Source organism: Haliotis rubra, unplaced genomic scaffold (genome assembly GCF_003918875.1).
Source record: "Haliotis rubra isolate DU_JTF1 unplaced genomic scaffold, ASM391887v1 Scf68, whole genome shotgun sequence".
NCBI lineage: Eukaryota > Metazoa > Mollusca > Gastropoda > Lepetellida > Haliotidae > Haliotis > Haliotis rubra.
In genome coordinates, this window is record NW_025767390.1 from 2,134,769 (window position 1) to 2,157,112 (window position 22,344).

The 22,344-nt window shown below is 38.6% G+C and overlaps 1 protein-coding gene across 1 annotated transcript in view; it reads left to right on the plus strand.

The window, feature by feature from the left end:
* LOC124257971 (PC3-like endoprotease variant B) overlaps nt 1-17,150 on the plus strand; it is a 41,583-nt gene extending 24,433 nt beyond the window's left edge. Inside the window, exons 9-12 of the mRNA XM_046692046.1 lie at nt 10,941-11,183; nt 12,662-12,762; nt 14,220-14,438; nt 14,984-17,150. Coding sequence (XP_046548002.1) covers nt 10,941-11,183; nt 12,662-12,762; nt 14,220-14,438; nt 14,984-16,190 — 1,770 coding nt within the window. The 3' untranslated portion in view covers nt 16,191-17,150. The remainder of the gene's footprint in view (nt 1-10,940; nt 11,184-12,661; nt 12,763-14,219; nt 14,439-14,983) is intronic.
* Nucleotides 17,151-22,344: the final 5,194 nt, after the last annotated feature.

The window sequence follows — 22,344 nt, forward strand, 5'->3', positions numbered from 1 at the left end:
ATATTGATGAGTTATTGGTTATATCCTTCAGAATGTTGATGAGTTATTGGTTATATCCTTCAGAATATTGATGAGTTATTGGTTATATCCTTCAGAATGTTGATGAGTTATTGGTTATATCCTTTTGTCTGCGATTGTAGTTATATCCTTCAGAATGTTGATGAGTTATTGGTTATATCCTTCTGGATGTTGATGAGTTATTGGTTATATCCTTCAGAATGTTGATGAGTTATTGGTTATATCCTTCAGAATGTTGATGAGTTATTGGTTATATCCTTTTGTCTGCGATTGTACTTATATCCTTCAGAATATTGATGAGTTATTGGTTATATCCTTCAGAATGTTGATGAGTTATTGGTTATATCCTTCAGAATATTGATGAGTTATTGGTTATATCCTTCAGAATGTTGATGAGTTATTGGTTATATCCTTCAGAATATTGATGAGTTATTGGTTATATCCTTTTGTCTGTGATTGTAGTTATATCCTTCAGAATGTTGATGAGCTATTGGTTATATCCTTCAGAATGTTGATGAGTTATTGGTTATATCCTTTAGAATGTTGATGAGTTATTGGTTATATCCTTCAGAATGTTGATGAGTTATTGGTTATATCCTTCAGAATGTTGATGAGTTATTGGTTATATCCTTCAGAATGTTGATGAGTTATTGGTTATATCCTTCAGAATATTGATGAGTTATTGGTTATATCCTTCAGAATGTTGATGAGTTATTGGTTATATCCTTCAGAATGTTGATGAGTTATTGGTTATATCCTTCAGAATGTTGATGAGTTATTGGTTATATCCTTCAGAATGTTGATGAGTTATTGGTTATATCCTTCAGAATGTTGATGAGCTATTGGTTATATCCTTCAGAATGTTGATGAGTTATTGGTTTATATCCTTCAGAATGTTGATGAGTTATTGGTTATATCCTTCAGAATGTTGATGAGTTATTGGTTATATCCTTCAGAATGTTGATGAGTTATTGGTTATATCCTTCAGAATGTTGATGAGTTATTGGTTATATCCTTCAGAATATTGATGAGTTATTGGTTATATCCTTCAGAATGTTGATGAGTTATTGGTTATATCCTTCAGAATGTTGATGAGTTATTGGTTATATCCTTCAGAATGTTGATGAGTTATTGGTTATATCCTTCAGAATGTTGATGAGTTATTGGTTATATCCTTCAGAATGTTGATGAGTTATTGGTTATATCCTTCAGAATGTTGATGAGTTATTGGTTATATCCTTCAGAATGTTGATGAGTTATTGGTTATATCCTTCAGAATGTTGATGAGTTATTGGTTATATCCTTCAGAATATTGATGAGTTATTGGTTATATCCTTCAGAATGTTGATGAGTTATTGGTTATATCCTTCAGAATGTTGATGAGTTATTGGTTATATCCTTCAGAATGTTGATGAGTTATTGGTTATATCCTTCAGAATGTTGATGAGTTATTAGTTATATCCTTCAGAATATTGATGAGTTATTGGTTATATCCTTCAGAATGTTGATGAGTTATTGGTTATATCCTTCAGAATGTTGATGAGTTATTGGTTATATCCTTCAGAATGTTGATGAGTTATTGGTTATATCCTTCAGAATGTTGATGAGTTATTGGTTATATCCTTCAGAATGTTGATGAGTTATTGGTTATATCCTTCAGAATGTTGATGAGTTATTGGTTATATCCTTCAGAATGTTGATGAGTTATTGGTTATATCCTTCAGAATGTTGATGAGTTATTGGTTATATCCTTCAGAATATTGATGAGTTATTGGTTATATCCTTCAGAATGTTGATGAGTTATTGGTTATATCCTTCAGAATGTTGATGAGTTATTGGTTATATCCTTCAGAATGTTGATGAGTTATTGGTTATATCCTTCAGAATGTTGATGAGCTATTGGTTATATCCTTCAGAATATTGATGAGTTATTGGTTATATCCTTCAGAATGTTGATGAGTTATTGGTTATATCCTTCAGAATGTTGATGAGTTATTGGTTATATCCTTCAGAATATTGATGAGTTATTGGTTATATCCTTCAGAATGTTGATGAGTTATTGCTTATATCCTTCAGAATGTTGATGAGTTATTGGTTATATCCTTCAGAATGTTGATGAGTTATTGGTTATATCCTTCAGAATATTGATGAGTTATTGGTTATATCCTTCAGAATATTGATGAGTTATTGGTTATATCCTTCAGAATGTTGATGAGTTATTGGTTATATCCTTCAGAATATTGATGAGTTATTGGTTATATCCTTCAGAATGTTGATGAGTTATTGGTTATATCCTTTTGTCTGCGATTGTAGTTATATCCTTCAGAATGTTGATGAGTTATTGGTTATATCCTTCTGGATGTTGATGAGTTATTGGTTATATCCTTCAGAATGTTGATGAGTTATTGGTTATATCCTTTTGTCTGCGATTGTACTTATATCCTTCAGAATATTGATGAGTTATTGGTTATATCCTTCAGAATGTTGATGAGTTATTGGTTATATCCTTCAGAATATTGATGAGTTATTGGTTATATCCTTCAGAATGTTGATGAGTTATTGGTTATATCCTTCAGAATATTGATGAGTTATTGGTTATATCCTTTTGTCTGTGATTGTAGTTATATCCTTCAGAATGTTGATGAGCTATTGGTTATATCCTTCAGAATATTGATGAGTTATTGGTTATATCCTTTTGTCTGTGATTGTAGTTATATCCTTCAGAATATTGATGAGTTATTGGTTATATCCTTCAGAATGTTGATGAGTTATTGGTTATATCCTTCAGAATATTGATGAGTTATTGGTTATATCCTTCAGAATATTGATGAGTTATTGGTTATATCCTTCAGAATGTTGATGAGTTATTGGTTATATCCTTCAGAATATTGATGAGTTATTGGTTATATCCTTCAGAATGTTGATGAGTTATTGGTTATATCCTTTTGTCTGCGATTGTAGTTATATCCTTCAGAATGTTGATGAGTTATTGGTTATATCCTTCTGGATGTTGATGAGTTATTGGTTATATCCTTCAGAATGTTGATGAGTTATTGGTTATATCCTTTTGTCTGCGATTGTACTTATATCCTTCAGAATATTGATGAGTTATTGGTTATATCCTTCAGAATGTTGATGAGTTATTGGTTATATCCTTCAGAATATTGATGAGTTATTGGTTATATCCTTCAGAATGTTGATGAGTTATTGGTTATATCCTTCAGAATATTGATGAGTTATTGGTTATATCCTTTTGTCTGTGATTGTAGTTATATCCTTCAGAATGTTGATGAGCTATTGGTTATATCCTTCAGAATATTGATGAGTTATTGGTTATATCCTTTTGTCTGTGATTGTAGTTATATCCTTCAGAATATTGATGAGTTATTGGTTATATCCTTCTGGATGTTGATGAGTTATTGGTTATATCCTTCAGAATGTTGATGAGTTATTGGTTATATCCTTTTGTCTGTGATTGTAGTTATATCCTTCAGAATATTGATGAGTTATTGGTTATATCCTTCAGAATATTGATGAGTTATTGGTTATATCCTTCAGAATGTTGATGAGTTATTGGTTATATCCTTTTGTCTGCGATTGTAGTTATATCCTTCAGAATGTTGATGAGTTATTGGTTATATCCTTTTGTCTGCGATTGTAGTTATATCCTTCAGAATGTTGATGAGCTATTGGTTATATCCTTTTGTCTGCGATTGTAGTTATATCCTTCAGAATGTTGATGAGTTATTGGTTATATCCTTCAGAATGTTGATGAGCTATTGGTTATATCCTTTTGTCTGCGATTGTAGTTATATCCTTCAGAATGTTGATGAGTTATTGGTTATATCCTTCAGAATGTTGATGAGCTATTGGTTATATCCTTTTGTCTGCGATTGTAGTTATATCCTTCAGAATGTTGATGAGCTATTGGTTATATCCTTCTGGATGTTGATGAGCTATTGGTTATATCCTTTTGTCTGTGATTGTAGTTATATCCTTCAGAATGTTGATGAGTTATTGGTTATATCCTTCAGAATGTTGATGAGTTATTGGTTATATCCTTCAGAATGTTGATGAGCTATTGGTTATATCATTTAGTATGTCAATGAGCTATTGGTTATATCCTTTTGTCTGCGATTGTAGTTATATCCTTCAGAATGTTGATGAGTTATTGGTTATATCCTTCAGAATGTTGATGAGCTATTGGTTATATCCTTTTGTCTGCGATTGTAGTTATATCCTTCAGAATGTTGATGAGCTATTGGTTATATCCTTCTGGATGTTGATGAGCTATTGGTTATATCCTTTTGTCTGTGATTGTAGTTATATCCTTCAGAATGTTGATGAGTTATTGGTTATATCCTTCAGAATGTTGATGAGTTATTGGTTATATCCTTCAGAATGTTGATGAGCTATTGGTTATATCATTTAGTATGTCAATGAGCTATTGGTTATATCCTTTTGTCTGCGATTGTAGTTATATCTTTCAGAATGTTGATGAGTTATTGGTTATATCCTTCAGAATGTTGATGAGTTATTGGTTATATCTTTCAGAATGTTGATGAGGTGTTGGTTATATCCTTCAGAATGTTGATGAGCTATTGGTTATATCCTTCAGAATGTTGATGAGCTATTGGTTATATCCTTTTGTCTGCGATTGTAGTTATATCTTTCAGAATGTTGATGAGTTATTGGTTATATCCTTCAGAATGTTGATGAGTTATTGGTTATATCTTTCAGAATGTTGATGAGGTGTTGGTTATATCCTTCAGAATGTTGATGAGTCATTGGTTATATCCTTCAGAATGTTGATGAGGTGTTGGTTATGTCCTTTTGCCCGTGGTAGTGGATATATCCTTCAGAGTGTTGCTGTCACAGTGCCATTGGTTAGATCCTTCAGTCTGCTGATGAGCTAGCTATTGGTTATATCCTTTTGTCTGTTGCTTTTTGGTGTATTTGGTGTAACTGTCATGCCAGACCATAATTATTTCAATTGCCTCCCAATCCTCATTCACAACTGTTATACTATCTTTTTAAACCCAAATTGCCCATACTGTTCATCACTGGATTGTATGGTCCTGACTCAATTATTTACAGACTGTTGCCATATAGTTTTAAACAACAAACAAACAAACCATCTCTTTAGACATTTTCACAATAACTTCTTTGAGTGGCATGTTTAGAAATTGGTGATTCAGATGAGTACAAACTTATGATCCTTAAAGTTTGGTGTTCATCCATAAAGTTTGTCCTTATCCATTTTAAGAATGTTGATATGTATGAGGTGAGGTGAGGTGAAATTGGGTTTTACGTCGTACTTGAGAATATTTCGCTCATATGACGTGCATGCATGTGTATGTGTATGTGCGGCTGCTTGTACTAGCCCAGACTTAAGCTGGTTTTATAGTGCTAGCCCACTGAGATACCATGCCGCAGTGAAGCATGAATACCCGACTCAGACACATTATACTGACTCCGAGCCGACCAGTCCTTGTTGTACCCATTAATGCCGAGCGCCAGGCAGGGACCAACAAGTACCATATTTTAACGTCTTTTGGTATCGAACCCGCGACCTTCCGCTCTCCGGGCGGACGCTCTAACCACTACACCACGGAGGCGGTCTTGATATGTATGAAGTTGTAATGATGTGATACTGAATAGTTTCTGAGCACAAATGAAAGAGAAGGATGAAAAAATGGTCAACAACATTAAAGGAGAATACAAACAAAACCAAAACTTTTCATAGTGGGAAAGGCAATCTAAAAGTCACCTTCCATGCTTAAAATTGAACTAAAGGTTTGTAAAATTGCAATAAAAACACAAAAAAAACGAACTCGTATTTCCGCCTATTACGGAAACACCCGACAGTTAATGAGCAGAGGGGGTAACACGTGACATGACGTCATATGTTCTTGATGCTGATGGCTTCCCCTTTGATTTGACCTCACAACTTAACAGAGTCCATGGATTCTGAAGCAATAAAAGGGGTTCCTGATGTCATTTAGAAATGAATGTTAGACCGGATCAATTACGATCCGATTTTTCGTCTTGCAAAACAATATTCCAGTGAAAATGCAGAAGAATAATCAAGCGAAACCGAGGCACCGCTTGATGTTAAAATAATATTAAAAGTATACCATATAATTTATCAGGAATATTATTTGTCAGCAACATGTGATACAGTCCAACAAGCACACCCACCCCTATAAATATATGACCAGTCCCTAAGAAAATATTTTTGTGAAATGTGATTGCAGTTCCTTTAGTGTCAAATGGGTGACTGCAGGGTGTCTGGGATTTAAAAAAAAAGGATTATGCTTCAGACGGGGAAAAATAGAAATTGTCTGCTACAAAAATTACACTGGAATTATTTTGTTGATTAAAATTAGGATCATAGTCCCCATTAATAACGTATCAAGTTTCCATACAATATCCCAGCCTAGTCAAGTAGAGATAATATAAGTGACGCAGAACTTAATACGTTATTCCCCGAAAACTGGTGAATTATAAAATACTAGTCAGGACAGTGTATGTTCCCTTAGATTTTGCTTATGTAAATAGTTATGTTGCTTGGCCATAGCTTAGAATGACATCTGTCAGCCAATGAGAATACAGAACAACTTTCACAGCAAACACTACTGATAAATAGCGAGTCTGATGCCGACGTGCGTAATTGGACAAAATGGAAAACAATGAATGTAACTAGCACTTCATGATTTGCCTTTGTATTCAGGAACTTTTTGGGTTGACTGCTGCATTTATGACTCCAAACCGGAACGAACGTTATAGCGAAACATTTTCAAGATTATGAGAAATCTCTTACTGATAATGTATATCTAATGGGTACAAGTCGAACTGCCCCAGCTACAAAATGCCCCAGCAAATTTGGTCATTGATCCTAATTTGCTCAAATTTATTTGAAATGATTAAATATATACCATAACTGCATAGTTTTTGTTAACTTTGATATTATGTTCTTCATATAAAAGTTATTAGGAAGTAATATTTCTGATCAATGTTCCATTAGTAAACTCATAACTATATATACTGAACTGTCATTGAAAACGCACCACCTGTATTAGTTTGGATTTCCAAGAGCATAAATGAGCAATCGGTATAAATTTTACATACTTTTGTAGTCCAATGATTGGTAAAGAAATGAAACAAGAACCAATCCAGCAAAACAGTGAAGTTTTAATTCAGCTGACCATGAAAGAAAGATGGAGTCAAATTGGAAAGTCAGTAACGTGTATGACCACCGTTAGCAGCAACACAAGCTGTGCAATGTTGCCTCATTGAACTGATAAGTCTCTGAATAATGTTTTGAGGCAATGCATTCCACTCTTGTTGCAAGGCATTCTCAAGTTCCTCAAGGTTGTTGATCTGTGGGCGACGTGAGAGGCGTTGGCCGATGTAATCCCACAAGTGTTCAATGGGAGACAAATCTGGTGACAATGCAGGCCATGGAAGGAGAGGAATGTTGTTGTTTGCCAGAAACTGTGTTGCAACACGTGCTGTGTGCGCTCGAGCATTGTCCTGCTGGAATGTGTGCAGATCTTGATGTTGGTTAAAGAAGGGAACAACATTGTTCTGAAGAATGGTGTCACGGTAGTAAAGGGCATTCACTCTGCCACGACAAACTACCAGAGCGGTTTTGTGATGATAACTGATCCCTCCCCACATCATTATGCTGTCTCCACCCCACCGATCTGTTTGCACAACACAGTCCTGATGGTAATGTCTCCCCGTCGACGCCATACCCATAGATGCCCGTTAGCATTTTGCAAGTGAAAACGTGACTTGTCAGAGAACACAACACCATGCCTACGTTGTAACAACAACAAACGATGCTGTTCAGCCCATCGTCGGCGTTCACGGCGATGTCTATCAGTCAGGATGGGTCCAACGTAAGGGCGTCGACACAGTAATCCTGCCGCACGGAGATGGCGTCAGACGGTGGAAGCACTGATCAAACCACGTCTGCCTTGGACAGCCTTGGCGGTTCTGGTAGCCAGCAGCGTACGATCCCGAATATGGCGCCGAACAATGTCTCGATCTTGGTATGGGGTGGTAACACGTGCCTGGCCAGGACGTTGGCGGTCCCTGGTGGTTCCTGTTTGTTGGTACCTGTTGGAAAGTCTTATGATTGTGGAATGATGGCAACCAAATCATCTGGCAATAATCCTGCTTGATGTGCCAACCTGCAACATATGCCCAACGCCTGTTCTCGTTCCTCTGGTGACAATCTTGGCATTGCAAAATAAACTTTACTTGCGGAGGTACAGCTAAAATGAGAACGTTTTTTTGTCGACTGTCATTTATACCCCTTAAATCAGCATGTTTTACGCATGCAATTTGTGCTTTTCGTGTGTGTTTTGCTTGAATTTTGTTGTTGTCATGTGATGTGTTCCATGATGTGTTCGGGCAATCCGTTCTTTACTGTACAGCATTATTTATTGTCTTTCGTGTTATTAACAACATTTCCAACGTTCATTTTCACTCTCAAAACAATCCTATTACAAAATTTACAGGTGGTGCGTTTTCAATGATGTTCAGTATATATATTACTTTTATATGAAGAACATAATATCAAAGTTGACAAAAACCTGCCTAAATCTGTCTTTTTACTTGAAAACGAAAGAAATGGAGGCTCTATCCATTGTTCGATGATGCCGTGCATCCCCAAGCAACCATACACCATCGTACCATTTATAAAAACGACAGAAACAACACGATTTGTATTACTGTAGCGCTTGGTCTTTGGCAATATGGCGGACTCTAGTCACATATGACATCAGAGAGGAAAGGTCACGTGAGTTCCAGCGGAATATTCATAATGGCCGAAGCTCAGATAACAGAAACTGTTTTCGCGATTAAAACATAAATAACCATATTTTTTAATTAAAAATAGGGATACATGATTCTGATGACTTTATCTTCCACCCAGCAAATTATTGAAATTATCTAGTATTCCCCTTTAAATCATACACATACTTTATTGTTTGTTACAATATCATATGGTCATTAACATTATGGAAGAAATAATTACTTGATTACTGCTTAATTCCCCTAACATTTCTCTTTGGTTTTCAAAAATCCATTTTGGTGGATATCTTGTGCCCCAGATAACTTTTATTTCCCCAGGTCACCATGAGATCTGTTACAATGAGAGGTGACTGTATGTTCAATAACAACAGCTGTGGTTAAGTCTTAGCACTTCTTGCACTTCCTCTGGAAATCACACGTCAGTCAAAAAGATTACTGTGAGGTTTTCATGTAAGATTTAAATGACAGCCCCTACAGGGATTCAGAACTATGCTTGACGTATGAGGTGACTTAACAGATCATGTATAAAGCTAAAGATTGTTTAGTTGATTTCATGTCATCCATAAGGCCAGACAAATTTTATTCTGGCCGTGACTTGATGTTGATCAGTGTTGATGAGATCAATTATGGTTCCATCAAGTTGTCCTCATGTACACACAGCCATCATATAGGTGCAGAGTCACTAGCTGTGGTATTAAACTGTATCCCCAAGTTTCACATTTTTGTAAACTTTAGGTAGGTTTATTCAAAGACAAGAGTTAGGGTGAGTATCATCTTGCTCTGCTTTTAGCAATATTATTGCAATATCATGGCTAGTGACACCAAAAGTCAGGGTGGTGGGGTAGAGCCTAGTGGTTCAAGCGTTTGCTCATCACGCAGAAGACCCGGGTTCGATTCCCCACATGGGTGCAATGTGTGAAGCCCATTTCGGGTGTCCCCCGCCGTGATATTGCTGGAATATTGCTAAAGGCAGCATACAACCCCACTCTCTCACTAACCAAAAGTCAAACTTAGGTCTTGGTGTGACACATGTATGCTTCAACCACCAGTATAATCCCACTGCCCCGGGGATATAGACCCTTCCATCATATATATGGAAAATTGTTGTGTTTGGCAAACTAAAACAACATACAGGTGATACAATAAACAACAAACTATCAATCACTGTTAAAAGTGGTAAAAGTCAGAGACTAAGTGTCAGTCCAGAGGTAAGACTCAGTAAACCACCTTTATGGAGTCTTTGAATGCCATTTAGAAGTGAGACACAAAAAGGCAAGAATTGTCACCTTTAACCACCTTTTTGTCACATTCTATGGCTGTTCAGTGAATCAACAGTTGGTAACAAAACTAAACTTGGTGTGTGCGTTCTACTGACTACTGAAACGATGAGATGTAAGATCGAACACCATTTTGTCAAATGCTATGGTTATTCAGTGGAATTTTAAACTGTTGGTGACAAGTTAATGTGCAGGTTTGATACATATCATAGAATCTTCATGTTGTAAAAATTGTCAAATTGTCAAAAATGAACATTTGATGTACATTGAAAGGCTGTTTAAACAGTAACACTGTAAAACGTATGTTTTACTTTTCAAATTCAAAAACCTGCAAGCCTAGTCGCTGTATGACTGAAATATTACTGACACGATTTAAAATCTTAACTCACATGAAAACAATACCTCACATATCGTTATCATGAGACACAGAGACATCTACATTACTCACCTGTGAGGGGTGGTGGTGTAGTCTAGTGGTTAAAGCATTTGCTTGTCACGCTCAAGACCCGGATTTGATTACCCATGTCTCAGGGTACAAATTCATAAGTGAAGCCCATTTCTGGTCTCCCCCGCCATGATAAAAAATTGTGGAAATAGTCACTCACTCACTCATTCACTGGACCAGTCGTTTATCAAAATGAGATGTCTTATGTAGATATATCTAAAGGATACAGGAAAATATGTTATTTACAATTAGGAGGGTATATATTTTTGTCCTGGTGTGTACATACTCTGAGCAGCACTAGTGTTTGGAAGGCGGGTGCAGAAATACTGGCATCATTTATACCATGCTTAGAAGATGTTCCCCTCCTGCTGTAGGGTCGTGGAGGTCTTGGCAGCATCTATGTCTGGGCTACTGGCAATGGCGGCTTGTACGAGGACGACTGCGGTGCAGACGGCTATGTGTCCAGCATTGAGAGCATGTCCTTCGGTTCTGTGAGCGACAAAGGGGACCGGCCATATTTCATGGAGATCTGCTCCTCTACTCTGGCGGTGGTGCCCTCTGGTGGTGAGGTGTTCAAGGGGGAGGAGAAGGACAAGGGAATTACAAAGCTTAAGGTGGTGAGTACACTTTGGATATATTCACATAATGGAAGGTCGATCAGAATGAATATAATTTGGATGTATTCAGATATTAGAAGGCCAAAGTTAATAACAGTTTTGGTGGATTAGTAGAAGCTCAAATTGGGTGGGTTTTGTTTGGGTGTGGAAGGTCAAAGTTTGCAGTGTTTGGATGTATTCAGCTATTGGAAAGTCAAAGTGAATACAGTTGATGCTTAAAAATTATGGGAAGGGGGGGAGGGGGGTAATTGATTTTGCACATGACATGCAGAGAGGTCACTTACTTTGTGCATAAATTTTAGAGGGGATCATTCACATTGTACATTCTCCTCCAAGAAAATCATCATCCCCTCCCCTAGCAATGAAATGTGAAAATTTTAATATACAGTAAAACCAGGAAAGGGTTTTGCAGCTTTTAATAATTATGTTACAATTAAACTATGAATATAATGTCCATCCTAGCATGAATAAGATTCAATGGATAACACCACTCAGTATGTGTGAACCCTTTGGGGGGAGTTGTTGTCTTGGATGGCTGGTGCAAGGGAGATAACTCTGATGCAGAACTGTGAGTGACTGTTGTCAACATGGTGTATTCAGGTGACGTTTGCTTGTGTCAGCAGTATTTGGAACTGATTGTAACGCTATTAGGTGTGACAAGGGAATGACAAATTGGGTGTTGAATGATAGTGTAGGTAGTAGGGCTGGGATGGGTAACCCTGATACCCGGGACGGGTGGGTAATGAGTTGGATCCAGGTACCCATCTCAATACCCGGACCCGTTATGATCTTGTGACCAATAGATTAAAAAAACAATGTAATAAGTTATTCTTTATGATTAATTGTTGTATTCAGGGGCATAGTAAACTACCATTATAAAAAAAAGCCAGTGCTTACACATAATGGTTACTGAACGCTAAAAAGGATGGGCAAGCCCTCAATACTCTCTAAATAGCGAATCCCAACCTATTGGGCTTACACGAAAAAACTGGCTTGCTGTGCACCTGGTATTGTCTTTGAAGATTTAGACATAATTACAGTCACTTCTTTTGAAGATAATACATGGTTAAGATTTCCAAGAAAAACATGAAATTAAATCAGCCTCCGAGCTGAAGAATATATTGCAATTTCTTACAAACTTGATGTCAGGAATTAACATAACGAGTATCAGGGTAGGGTAATAGGGGGTGGGGTACCTGGGTAGGAAATTTGGACCCGTCCCAGCTCTGGTAGGTAGTTATGAATATTTATTATTATAGTTATGAATATTAGTAACACAGTCTTCTGTCATTGTTTCAAGATGCGTGTGATTTCTAGCATTCAAGCTGAGATAAGTTAACAGATCTGTTAAATACTCTACCCTAATGTTTGTGCTAACAAGATCCATAAATAAAATGAAGATACAAGAAGATCTGTTACATGTTGTTGGAAGATCTATAGAATTGAAAGCTTGAAAGTAAATTTGTCCCTTGTTGCAGGTAACGACGGACATAAATGGTGGGTGTATCGAGAACTTTCAGGGAACGTCCAGCGCAGCACCTCTGGCAGCTGGATGTGTGGCGCTGGCCCTCCAGGCAAAGTGAGTTTATCGTCCAGTACTGGCTTCCAGAAGTATATCTTCCATAACTTCAATTGGTGATGTACTGAACTACTGTTATAATGACCTAAAAGTGATGTTATAACTGTAGTTCGTGACACTCATTTCTCCTACAGGATACAGCAGTCAGGGACCTTAACATCAAGCAACTGTTCCTTGAAGTGGTCATTGGGCTAAGGTGATCTCCATAGTTTAACATAGCCTAGTGATTCCTCAAATGGGTACAATGTGTGAAGCCCATTTCTGGTGTCCCCCCGATGTGTTATTGCTGGAATATTGCTTAAAGTGGCGTAAAACTAAACTCACTCACTCACTCATCCACTTACTGACATAGATTTACGACTGTTATAGCGCTATGATCGCTTTCTCGAACGGGGACACTGTTCGTTATCTCAAACAGTTCATTATGTGTATTTTCGTTGGAGATGGAGTTTGCTGTATTTTGTAATGTTTTTAAATCCTGTCATGCTCTACCCTTGTAGTTGTTTAGCATTAGGGGTGGGTATTGCAGGGAATTGTCGTATTGCGATATATTGCGATGCGAAAGCATGTATTGCGATATGTATTGCAATATATTGCAAGAAATATTTTTAACAAAACAAACTACTTATAATTGAGTTAATGCTTGATTTCTATAGCAAGACACAACGAAATCACAATGCTTGATTAAGCTTTAAAAAAACTTTTAATCATGGCAAAATATAAAAGTAAATAATGTTTGGCACAAATGAAACAAGGAAAGGAACAATTTAAAAAACGGAAATATCCGAAGATTTCCGAGTGTTACGAAGTTTTCCGAATGCATGTCAAAATACCATTTTTCGATCAGCGTATCGCAATACGTATCTTTTTCATGTCTGAACCGGTAAATACCGGTTATATTGCGCAGCCCTATTTAGTATCATGTGATTCTGTGCATGTCATAATCCACATGGCAAACAGTAAATGGATGGGTGATGGTTCAAAAGTAGATTGCTTCCTGAGAGTTAAAAGGCTTTACATATTATCCTCTGAAGGTCTTTTAAATTCATTAGAAATTCGCTCTGGTCACCATGCAGCAGATGGGTACCCAGAAGGATGAGATGGTGACATGAACATTAACTCTTGTAGCAGCTATGATGAAAATGTATGATGTAAATGTTTCTTGTTTTAAGCCTTTTACATCAATGAGTGTTATATTGAGCTGGCTTTTACTCTGCCATCCATAAATAGAATATTCACAGCTAGTTTTTTGAAGTTTTGGGGGACAATCCAGACTGGATATTCTCTGGTATTGATGTTGTATACCTGGAAATGATCCAGTACTGTCATTTAGAGAGGCACCAAAAGGTTTTAACAAGTATGAACCAAAACCTCAGCCACTTTGAATGATCACTTCAACCAATGCACTACCCCACCACCCGTCCATCAATTTAGTGTCCTCTGTTATTCCCTTCCAGTCCGTCCCTTACCTGGCGTGACGTCCAGCACATTGTGGTGCACAGCTCACGCATCCCCAGCGAGGACCGCAGCTGGGTGGTTAATGGCGCCGGCCTGCATGTCAGTCACAAGTTTGGTTTCGGTGTCCTGGATGCCAGTCGGATGGTGAAGCTGGCTCAGAATTGGGTGACAGTACCAGAGCAGCACATATGTAGATACCGCCAGCAGAATGTCAATAAGTGAGTAGCCATTCATTCGTTCGTTCGTTCGTTCGTTCGCTCGTTCGTTCGTTCGTTCGTTCGCTCATTCATTGCTCGTCAGCTCATTCGTTAGTTCATTCATTCGTTCGTTCGTTCATTCATTCATATATATCTACTCTAAAAACTGTTTATAATGCTAATTTTTAAGTTTATATAATTTCATAGTGAAATGTCTGTGCATTACTTCTCAGAAGCCCCCATGAAGATCTTGGTATGAATTGGTCTTCAGCAACCCATGCATGTCATAAGAGGTGACAGAAGGGATTGTGTGGTAATACTTGGCTGATGCTTGTCATTGTAGCCAAATTGCACAGAACAATGGTCATGATATCGATAACCGGAATTTCTAGTCAAAATTTGATTTTTTACAAATCACTGCAATTTAGCTGGAATATAGCTGAATAGTGTGTTAACAACAGACAAACAAATATACCCACTTTTGTTATGCCAGATTTGAACCCATTTTGTATAAAATCTGGTACAAGACATGTGATTGCATGAACCTTGGTTGTTGTGTATTTCAGAAAGATTACAGCGAGGAGTAAGATTATGGATGAGGTTGAGGTAACTGGCTGCAAGGGAGAAAAGAACAGAATCCATAACCTTGAACATGTCCAGGTGAAGATCAAACTGCAGCACAGTCGCCGTGGTGACATACAGATGACCCTTGTGTCCCCATCTGGCACCAAGTCACAGATCTTGTCGCCACGTCCCCACGATGACAGGCAAAAGGGAATTGATTTCACCTTCATGACCGTCCACTCCTGGTCTGAGAACCCTGAAGGCAAATGGCAGTTGTATGTGGCAGACAATCCCCAGGAACTGACAAGGAACAATGAGGGTGAGCTGGAAGAGTGGAGTCTCATTCTCTATGGCACTGGAGATTCAAGAGGCAACAGGATGAGTTCCACCTTTGAAGAAACAAATAAAACCTATGTTCCTACTCGGAAACAGGTGAAAAATGCCATGGACAAAGAACAGGCCAGGACTAAAGAAGTTGTTCTTACACCATATCAGTCAATACCTATGAAGAAGAAGTCTGATGGGCAGGCTGATTCAAAGTTTGTGGAAGACCTTATAAGAGCTTTAAAGAACTCCCAAGTGGGCAGTGCAACTTCAGGCAGGGCTGTAGAGTCAGCAGATAAAAGAAACTTGGAAAATGAACACTCCAGTGATTGGAACCGAGGAGATTACCTTACAGAAGTCAAGAAGTCATATGACCCTGACCAGACACTTGATGATGGCGTCTTGGATGAACTGGTTGATGCAATGGAAAAGGAATTGGGTACAAGTTCTAAGAGCTATAGGAGGACCTCAGAAGCTGAGATGACTGAAGATGATCTTGAGGATGTTTTGGACGAGATGAGACGCAGACTTCAGTTGGATGGAAGGTTGATGAAGCAGAATAACCAGCAGAGGAAATTGGATAAGGAGAAGGAACAGCAACAACTTCTGAGGGAACTGCTTGAGGAGGTGAAGAAGGATGAAGAAGAAGATCAGAAGGCAGCTCAGGAGTTGAAGAGAAAGATCACCAGACAACCAAATGACAATCTGGACATGCTGCTGGAAGAGGCTCGCAAAATGCTGAAACAAAAAGAAAGAAAACAAGTTTTGAGAGTTACAGCCGGAGATGCTAAAGATGAAAGTGCTTCAAAGATTGATAAGGGGGTGGAAAAAATAACAATTCGGACTCTGAAAGATCTACTTAATTATCTTGCCGATACAAAATAACATATTGGAGACACACACTGTAGAGGAACTGATTATGTTGAAAATATGATTTTGCATGGTAGTGGAAGATAGGAATGGAACTTTAGAGGAACATAGATTTTGAATGTTTTGGCAGCACTAACGTTACCAAGCGTTACCAAATGTAACGCACAGATACTTGTTATTTATACAGTAAGCGAGATATTGATCTTTGAGAAGAGGTTCATACAACACAGTCCTTTGAACCATAATAATAGAGAATTTTCAGGGATTTTTGCTCAATCAGGTATTTATGTTTGACATATACACTTTTAAATTGTGTGAATCATAGCTTTTTATTTCTATTTTTGTAGAACTTTAAATTGTAGATATGCCTATATCCATCTTCAATAAGTGATATCTGTTCATTGCATTTGTCTTCCAATCTGATGCATGGCAGTTTGGTTTACATGACTTGTTATGGTATGAACAGCAAAGAAATCTATTGATATTGTTATTTCTATTTTTGCAAATATATACATTTTATGTTTGTGATGTCTGTTTTGCTGGCTTTTGTCAGTCACCATTGAAGGCATTTGTTTGTTTCAGGTGGTAATCTGTAGATACAGATTTTATGTTTTTAGAAATCTTTGGATATATTTACAGTTGTTTTGCTGCTGTTTCTCTCACAGAAATTCCTACATCACATTTCCTCAGAGATTAGTTGTGCAGAATTATCTCCCTTAGCTTAGCAAGGAAACACTGTTCAAACCTGAGATTCATCCTAAATATAGGTTCGTCAGCACCATAACAGTACTTGTGCATTTAATCAAAATTGTACATATTTATGACATTAACTATTATTGCTCAAAGAGGTTTGAACTCAACTCACTCAATCATTAACTCTTACAAGTTTGTGCTGTCTTGTCTTGCTGGAGGTGTTTGTTATCTTCATGCATACCATTGATGGTATGACTAAACAATTAAATCTATTTCAGAATAGTCTTTGTGTCATGTTTACTGTTTGTTGTTTACTCAGCAATATTCTCGTGGCTGACACCATGAGTATTGATCGGTGCAATTGGGATACGATGACATGCATCAACCAGTACAGGAGCCTTTACCTTGGTCACCGCTTCCAGAAAGCATGGGTTACTGAAGACCAATTCTAATACCCGTGAAGATCTGAGTTAGAATTGGTCTTCTGTAACCCATGCTTGTCATATGAGGCGACTAAAAGAATCCGGTGGTCAGGCTTGCTGACTTGGTTGACACATGTCATCATATCCCATTTGCATAGAATCAGGGATGGAAATAACCCATTGCCTGACGTCCGAGTCCAGTGTTTTTTCTGTCAGGCAAGCAAATTTGTATATCACACTGTACCCTTGTCCAATTGACTTTCCAATGTTAATTATATTGTTTATTTAAAACATCAGCAAGAAAACGGTCGGTATAGTGGAAAATTTATCAGGGAAAGCGACTTTACATGTGCCACTGTACCGGAGTACATCAATTTTAAAGTTATTTCCACCCCTGAGAATGATGTTGATAACTGGATTGTCAGGTTCAGATTCAATTATTTACAGACCGACGCTATATACCTGGAATAATGCCGAGTTCTGGGTTAAACAACAAGAACAAGAAGCTCTAATGTCTTTCTATTGTTGCTGACTCAGTAGAAATATCTCTTGACTAAACGCCATGCCTGACTGGTTAACAAGTGAAATAAAGAGTTGGGCCATGCATCACGGTACTCCTGAGGCGGAGGAGTGGGGTATCCTAGTGGTTTAAGCGCTCGGTCCGCACCCGGAAGACCCAGGTTCGAATCCCCACGTGGGTAGAATGTGTGAAGCCCATTTCTGGTGTCCCCAAAGACCCAGGTTCGAATCCCCACGTGGGTAGAATGTGTGAAGCCCATTTCTGGTGTCCCCGAAGACCCAGGTTCGAATCCCCATGTGGGTAGAATGTGTGGAGCCCATTTCTGGTGTCCCCCGATGTGTTATTGCTTGAATATTGCTAAAAGGGGCATACAATTAAACTCACTCACTCACTCACTTCTGAGGTTGAGTCTTGCGCCCACAAGGATTCAGAGACAAAGAATCTGCTATGCTTGATTCTTAGTCGACAAGAAAGATTTGTTTGTTGTTTAATGCTGCACTCAGCAACATTCCACCTTTGGAGCGTCGGTCTGTAAATAATCTAGTCTGGACCAGACAATCCAGGGATCAACAACATGAGCATCGATCTTCGCAGTTGGGATGACCTGTCAAACAAGTCGAGCCACACAGTCTACCTTCTACACCCTTCCCTGACTCCCAAATACAATCTGATTTATTTTGTCCGAGTCTCATTTGCTCACCATCAAGTCCCGAAAACAACTTAACCCGCTTAAGTTCCTAGAAAAAATATTTTAAAGAATAAAACGTAAAGGAAATGTTTACTTACCCAACGATTGTTGATTCAGCGTATTAAATATTACGTTATATATTCACCCTTCTGAGTCCCTGATAGACCCCAGAATATGGCGTACCAAAAGGGGGTTGGTTGCCTCAAAGAGGATTGGGTGGTCAGGTTGTGAGCCGTCGTAAGACATGACGACGTGGACCGTTGCTCATGCTATCGACCACTTAATTACTCGTTACAGATTTGCAATTTACGTGGCTGCGATGTTGCTGAATGCATTTATACAACGTTCGTTCATTCATTTTCACGTTGGAAAGTACACATGATAGCGTTCACGAGAGTTTAACTTCAATTCTTCTTGCCATGCGCAAGTGAAAATCTAAAAAGTGTCTGGTGTGATGTGTTTAATCTTTCCTTGGCATGGTGCTCTGCTCAAGCCATAGACCTTGCCTCGGGGTCGACATGATACTCATGGGGGGATGTGATGTGAGGTGAAATGAAATTGGGTTTAACGTCGTACTTGAGAATATTTCGCTCATATGACAACGTGCATGAGCATGTATGTTTGGCTGCTTGTACCAGCCCAGACTTAAGCTGGTTTTATAGTGCTAGCTCATTGAGATTCCATGCCGCAGTTAAGCATGAATACCCCTCTCAGACACATTATACTGACTCCGAGCCGACAAGTCCCTGTACCCGTATTGCAGAGCACCAAACAGGGACCATCAAGTACCATATTTTAACGTCTTTTGGTATGACGCGGCCGGGGATCGAACCCGCGACCTTCCGCTCTCCGGCCGGACGCTCAAACCACTACACCACGGAGGCGGTCTGATATTAATGGGGTTATTGACTTTCATGGTGTAGTTAGAATATATTCACGTATATTACCTAGCATTGAAATAAATTCCTCACGTAAATACACTGATAAACTGACGTAATAACAAGCATGCCCACAGCATCAGAAAACAATCTTCTCCCACTTTCCAAACACAGGTCACATGGCAATTTGTACCCATTCGCGTTTACCCAGCGTATTTTATCTCCATTCCAGTATCACAAAATGATTAACGCTGGATAACAGAGCCTGCTGAAAACCGGTATCGTCTCTGGTTTCAGGCAAAGTCTATTTCAGCCAGCTGTTGACTTTTCGTGCGCCCCGACTGCACTCACGCAATACGGGGCGGTGAGGTAGCCAAGTGGTTAAAGCGTTGGCTCGTCACGCCGACGGCCCGGGTTCTATTCCCACATGGGTACAATGCGTGAAGCCCATTTCTGGTGTCTCCCGCCGTGATATTGCTGGAATATTGCTAATAGCGGCGTAAAACCCAACTCCCTCACTCATACGCAATGCGTGTGCCTTAAAGAATGATCCATGGAATTAGAACACTATAACGTACACAATGGAATTGTGGAATTTCTGAAAGTCATTTTCATCTGGCTAGTTACAAGCGAACAAAGAAATAGCTAGGTGGGTTCCATGGTTCAACGTCATCAACACGTCATACTGGTGTATGTCGTTGTTTGAACACGCGTGGTCTCCACGTAGATGACCCACGGCTTCAGGAGCTGAATACATTCGAAACATGGACACGGTTTTAATTTACCGTACACCCTCCAAAGGTTGCCTGGCTTCCAAAATGGCGCTGTTCCAATAGCCAAGTATCAGTATGGGACGTTGTATAGTTCTCATTAAAACACACCCCAACAAATGAAAGGTCCCCATTAAGGATAATGAAACGAATTATACCTACTTACGACGAAGAAACGTCAAAGTTGTCATTCTTTGTTCAAATTATTGTATTCAGTATATCTTTGTGATGACGGAATTAGACGATGAAGCCACTCTGTTTTCAATTTTGCGGTCCTTTATCGTTGATCATCCGTAAAAAAAAATATTTTTACCACACAATGCAAACGTAGGCAAATGATGTAAATTCTAAGATGTTTCGCTAAAAGACGCACTTTTCGCATTTCGTCACACTGCACTGACGTCACTATGCCATTGTCTGTCCCTCGTAATGAAACGTACCCTTGGTAACCGACGTCACGATGCATGTCAGTTGTCATCGCCTCGTACAGCCTCGTAAAGAAAACTATTTCGAAGCACGCCCTTTGCAGTTGTTTCACTCGGCTAACATCACTGGTGGAAACATTACGTTTAACATTTTTCTACGGATAAATGTCTCAGTTCGAATCACAATTAAATGGCGACACGACAATGTTCGCAATGTTTACATTCTCACAATGCATCAGCCGTGGAATGTCGCGTGACTAGTCAGCGTTATCGCCATGTACTGAAGTAAACTTACGTTGGTAGTTGAAATGCGTCGTTCATATTGCCCATATGGTTTACGTTAATCACAGATAGTAATTGAAATAAGTTAGAGAAGATATTCAACCCGAACGTAAACCGTCATCAAACTGTTTATCATTTGTGTTCTGGTAGCGTGCGCCTAACGTAGGGGGCAGACACGTCAATAGAACAGCGCGCCAGTTAGCCCTGAACGAGGATTGTTAATTTAGGTCACCGACACCATCGCTTTTGTTTCCTGCTTTAGATTTATCGCTTTAAGTATTACATTTGGCATCTTAGAAAAGAAATACAGTTCGCTCTACCCCCATGTTTTGTGTAACGAAGTACACTTTTGCCCGGAACTATTATAACGTTCTTAGGGACCGTTCATAATTCATGGGGGCGGTGGGGTAGCCTAATGGTTAAAGCGTCCTGTCGTTACGCCGAAGACCCGGGTTCGATTCCCCACATGGGTACAATGTGTGAAGCCGATTTCTGGTCTTCCCCTCCGTTTTCGCTGGTATATTGCTAAAAGCGGCGTAAAACCATACTCACTCACTCACTCATAATTTATGGCCGGCAGTGAAGGGTTGGGGTGAGGAGTGTAATGATGATTTTTATGGAGAGGCACGTACAATGTGAATTATCAGGAATGTCATCAGGAATGTTCCTTTAGCTATACGTGCATATGGCGTCATTAGGAATATTGCTTTACTTATATACGTGTAAATGGAGCCATTAGGAATGTTGCTTTAGCTTTATATGTATATGGAGTCATTAGGAATATTCCTTAAGCTATATATGTATATGGAGCCATTAGGAATGTTACTTTCGCTACACGTGGATATGGAGCCATTGGGAATGATGCTTCACCTATACGTGTATATGGAACCATTAGGAATGTTCCTTTAGCTATAAATGTATGTGGAGCCATCAGGAATGTTCCTTTAGCTATACATGTCTATGGAGTCATCAGGAATGTTGCTTTAGCTATACGTGTATATGGCGTCATTGTGCATGTATATACGTGGCGTCATTAGGAATGTTCCTTTTAGCTAGCTATAGCTATACGTGTATATGGCGTCATTAGGAATGTTCCTTTAGCTATACGTGTATATGGAGTCATTAGGAATGTTGCTTTAGCTTATACATGCGTGTGTATATGGAGTCATATGGAGTCATATACGTGTATAGGAATGTTCCTTTAGCTATACAATGTATATGGAGTCATCAGGAATGTTCCTTTAGCTATACGTGTATATGGAGTCATTAGGAATGTTCCTTTAGCTATACGTGTATATGGCGTCATTAGGAATGTTGCCTTTAGCTATACGTGTATATGGAGTCATTAGGAATGTTCCTTTAGCTATACGTGCTATACGTATATGGAGTCATTAGGAATGTTCCTTTAGCTATACGTGTATATGGAGTCATTAGGAATGTTCCTTTATATACGTGTATATGGAGCCATTAGGAATGTTCCTTTAGCTATAC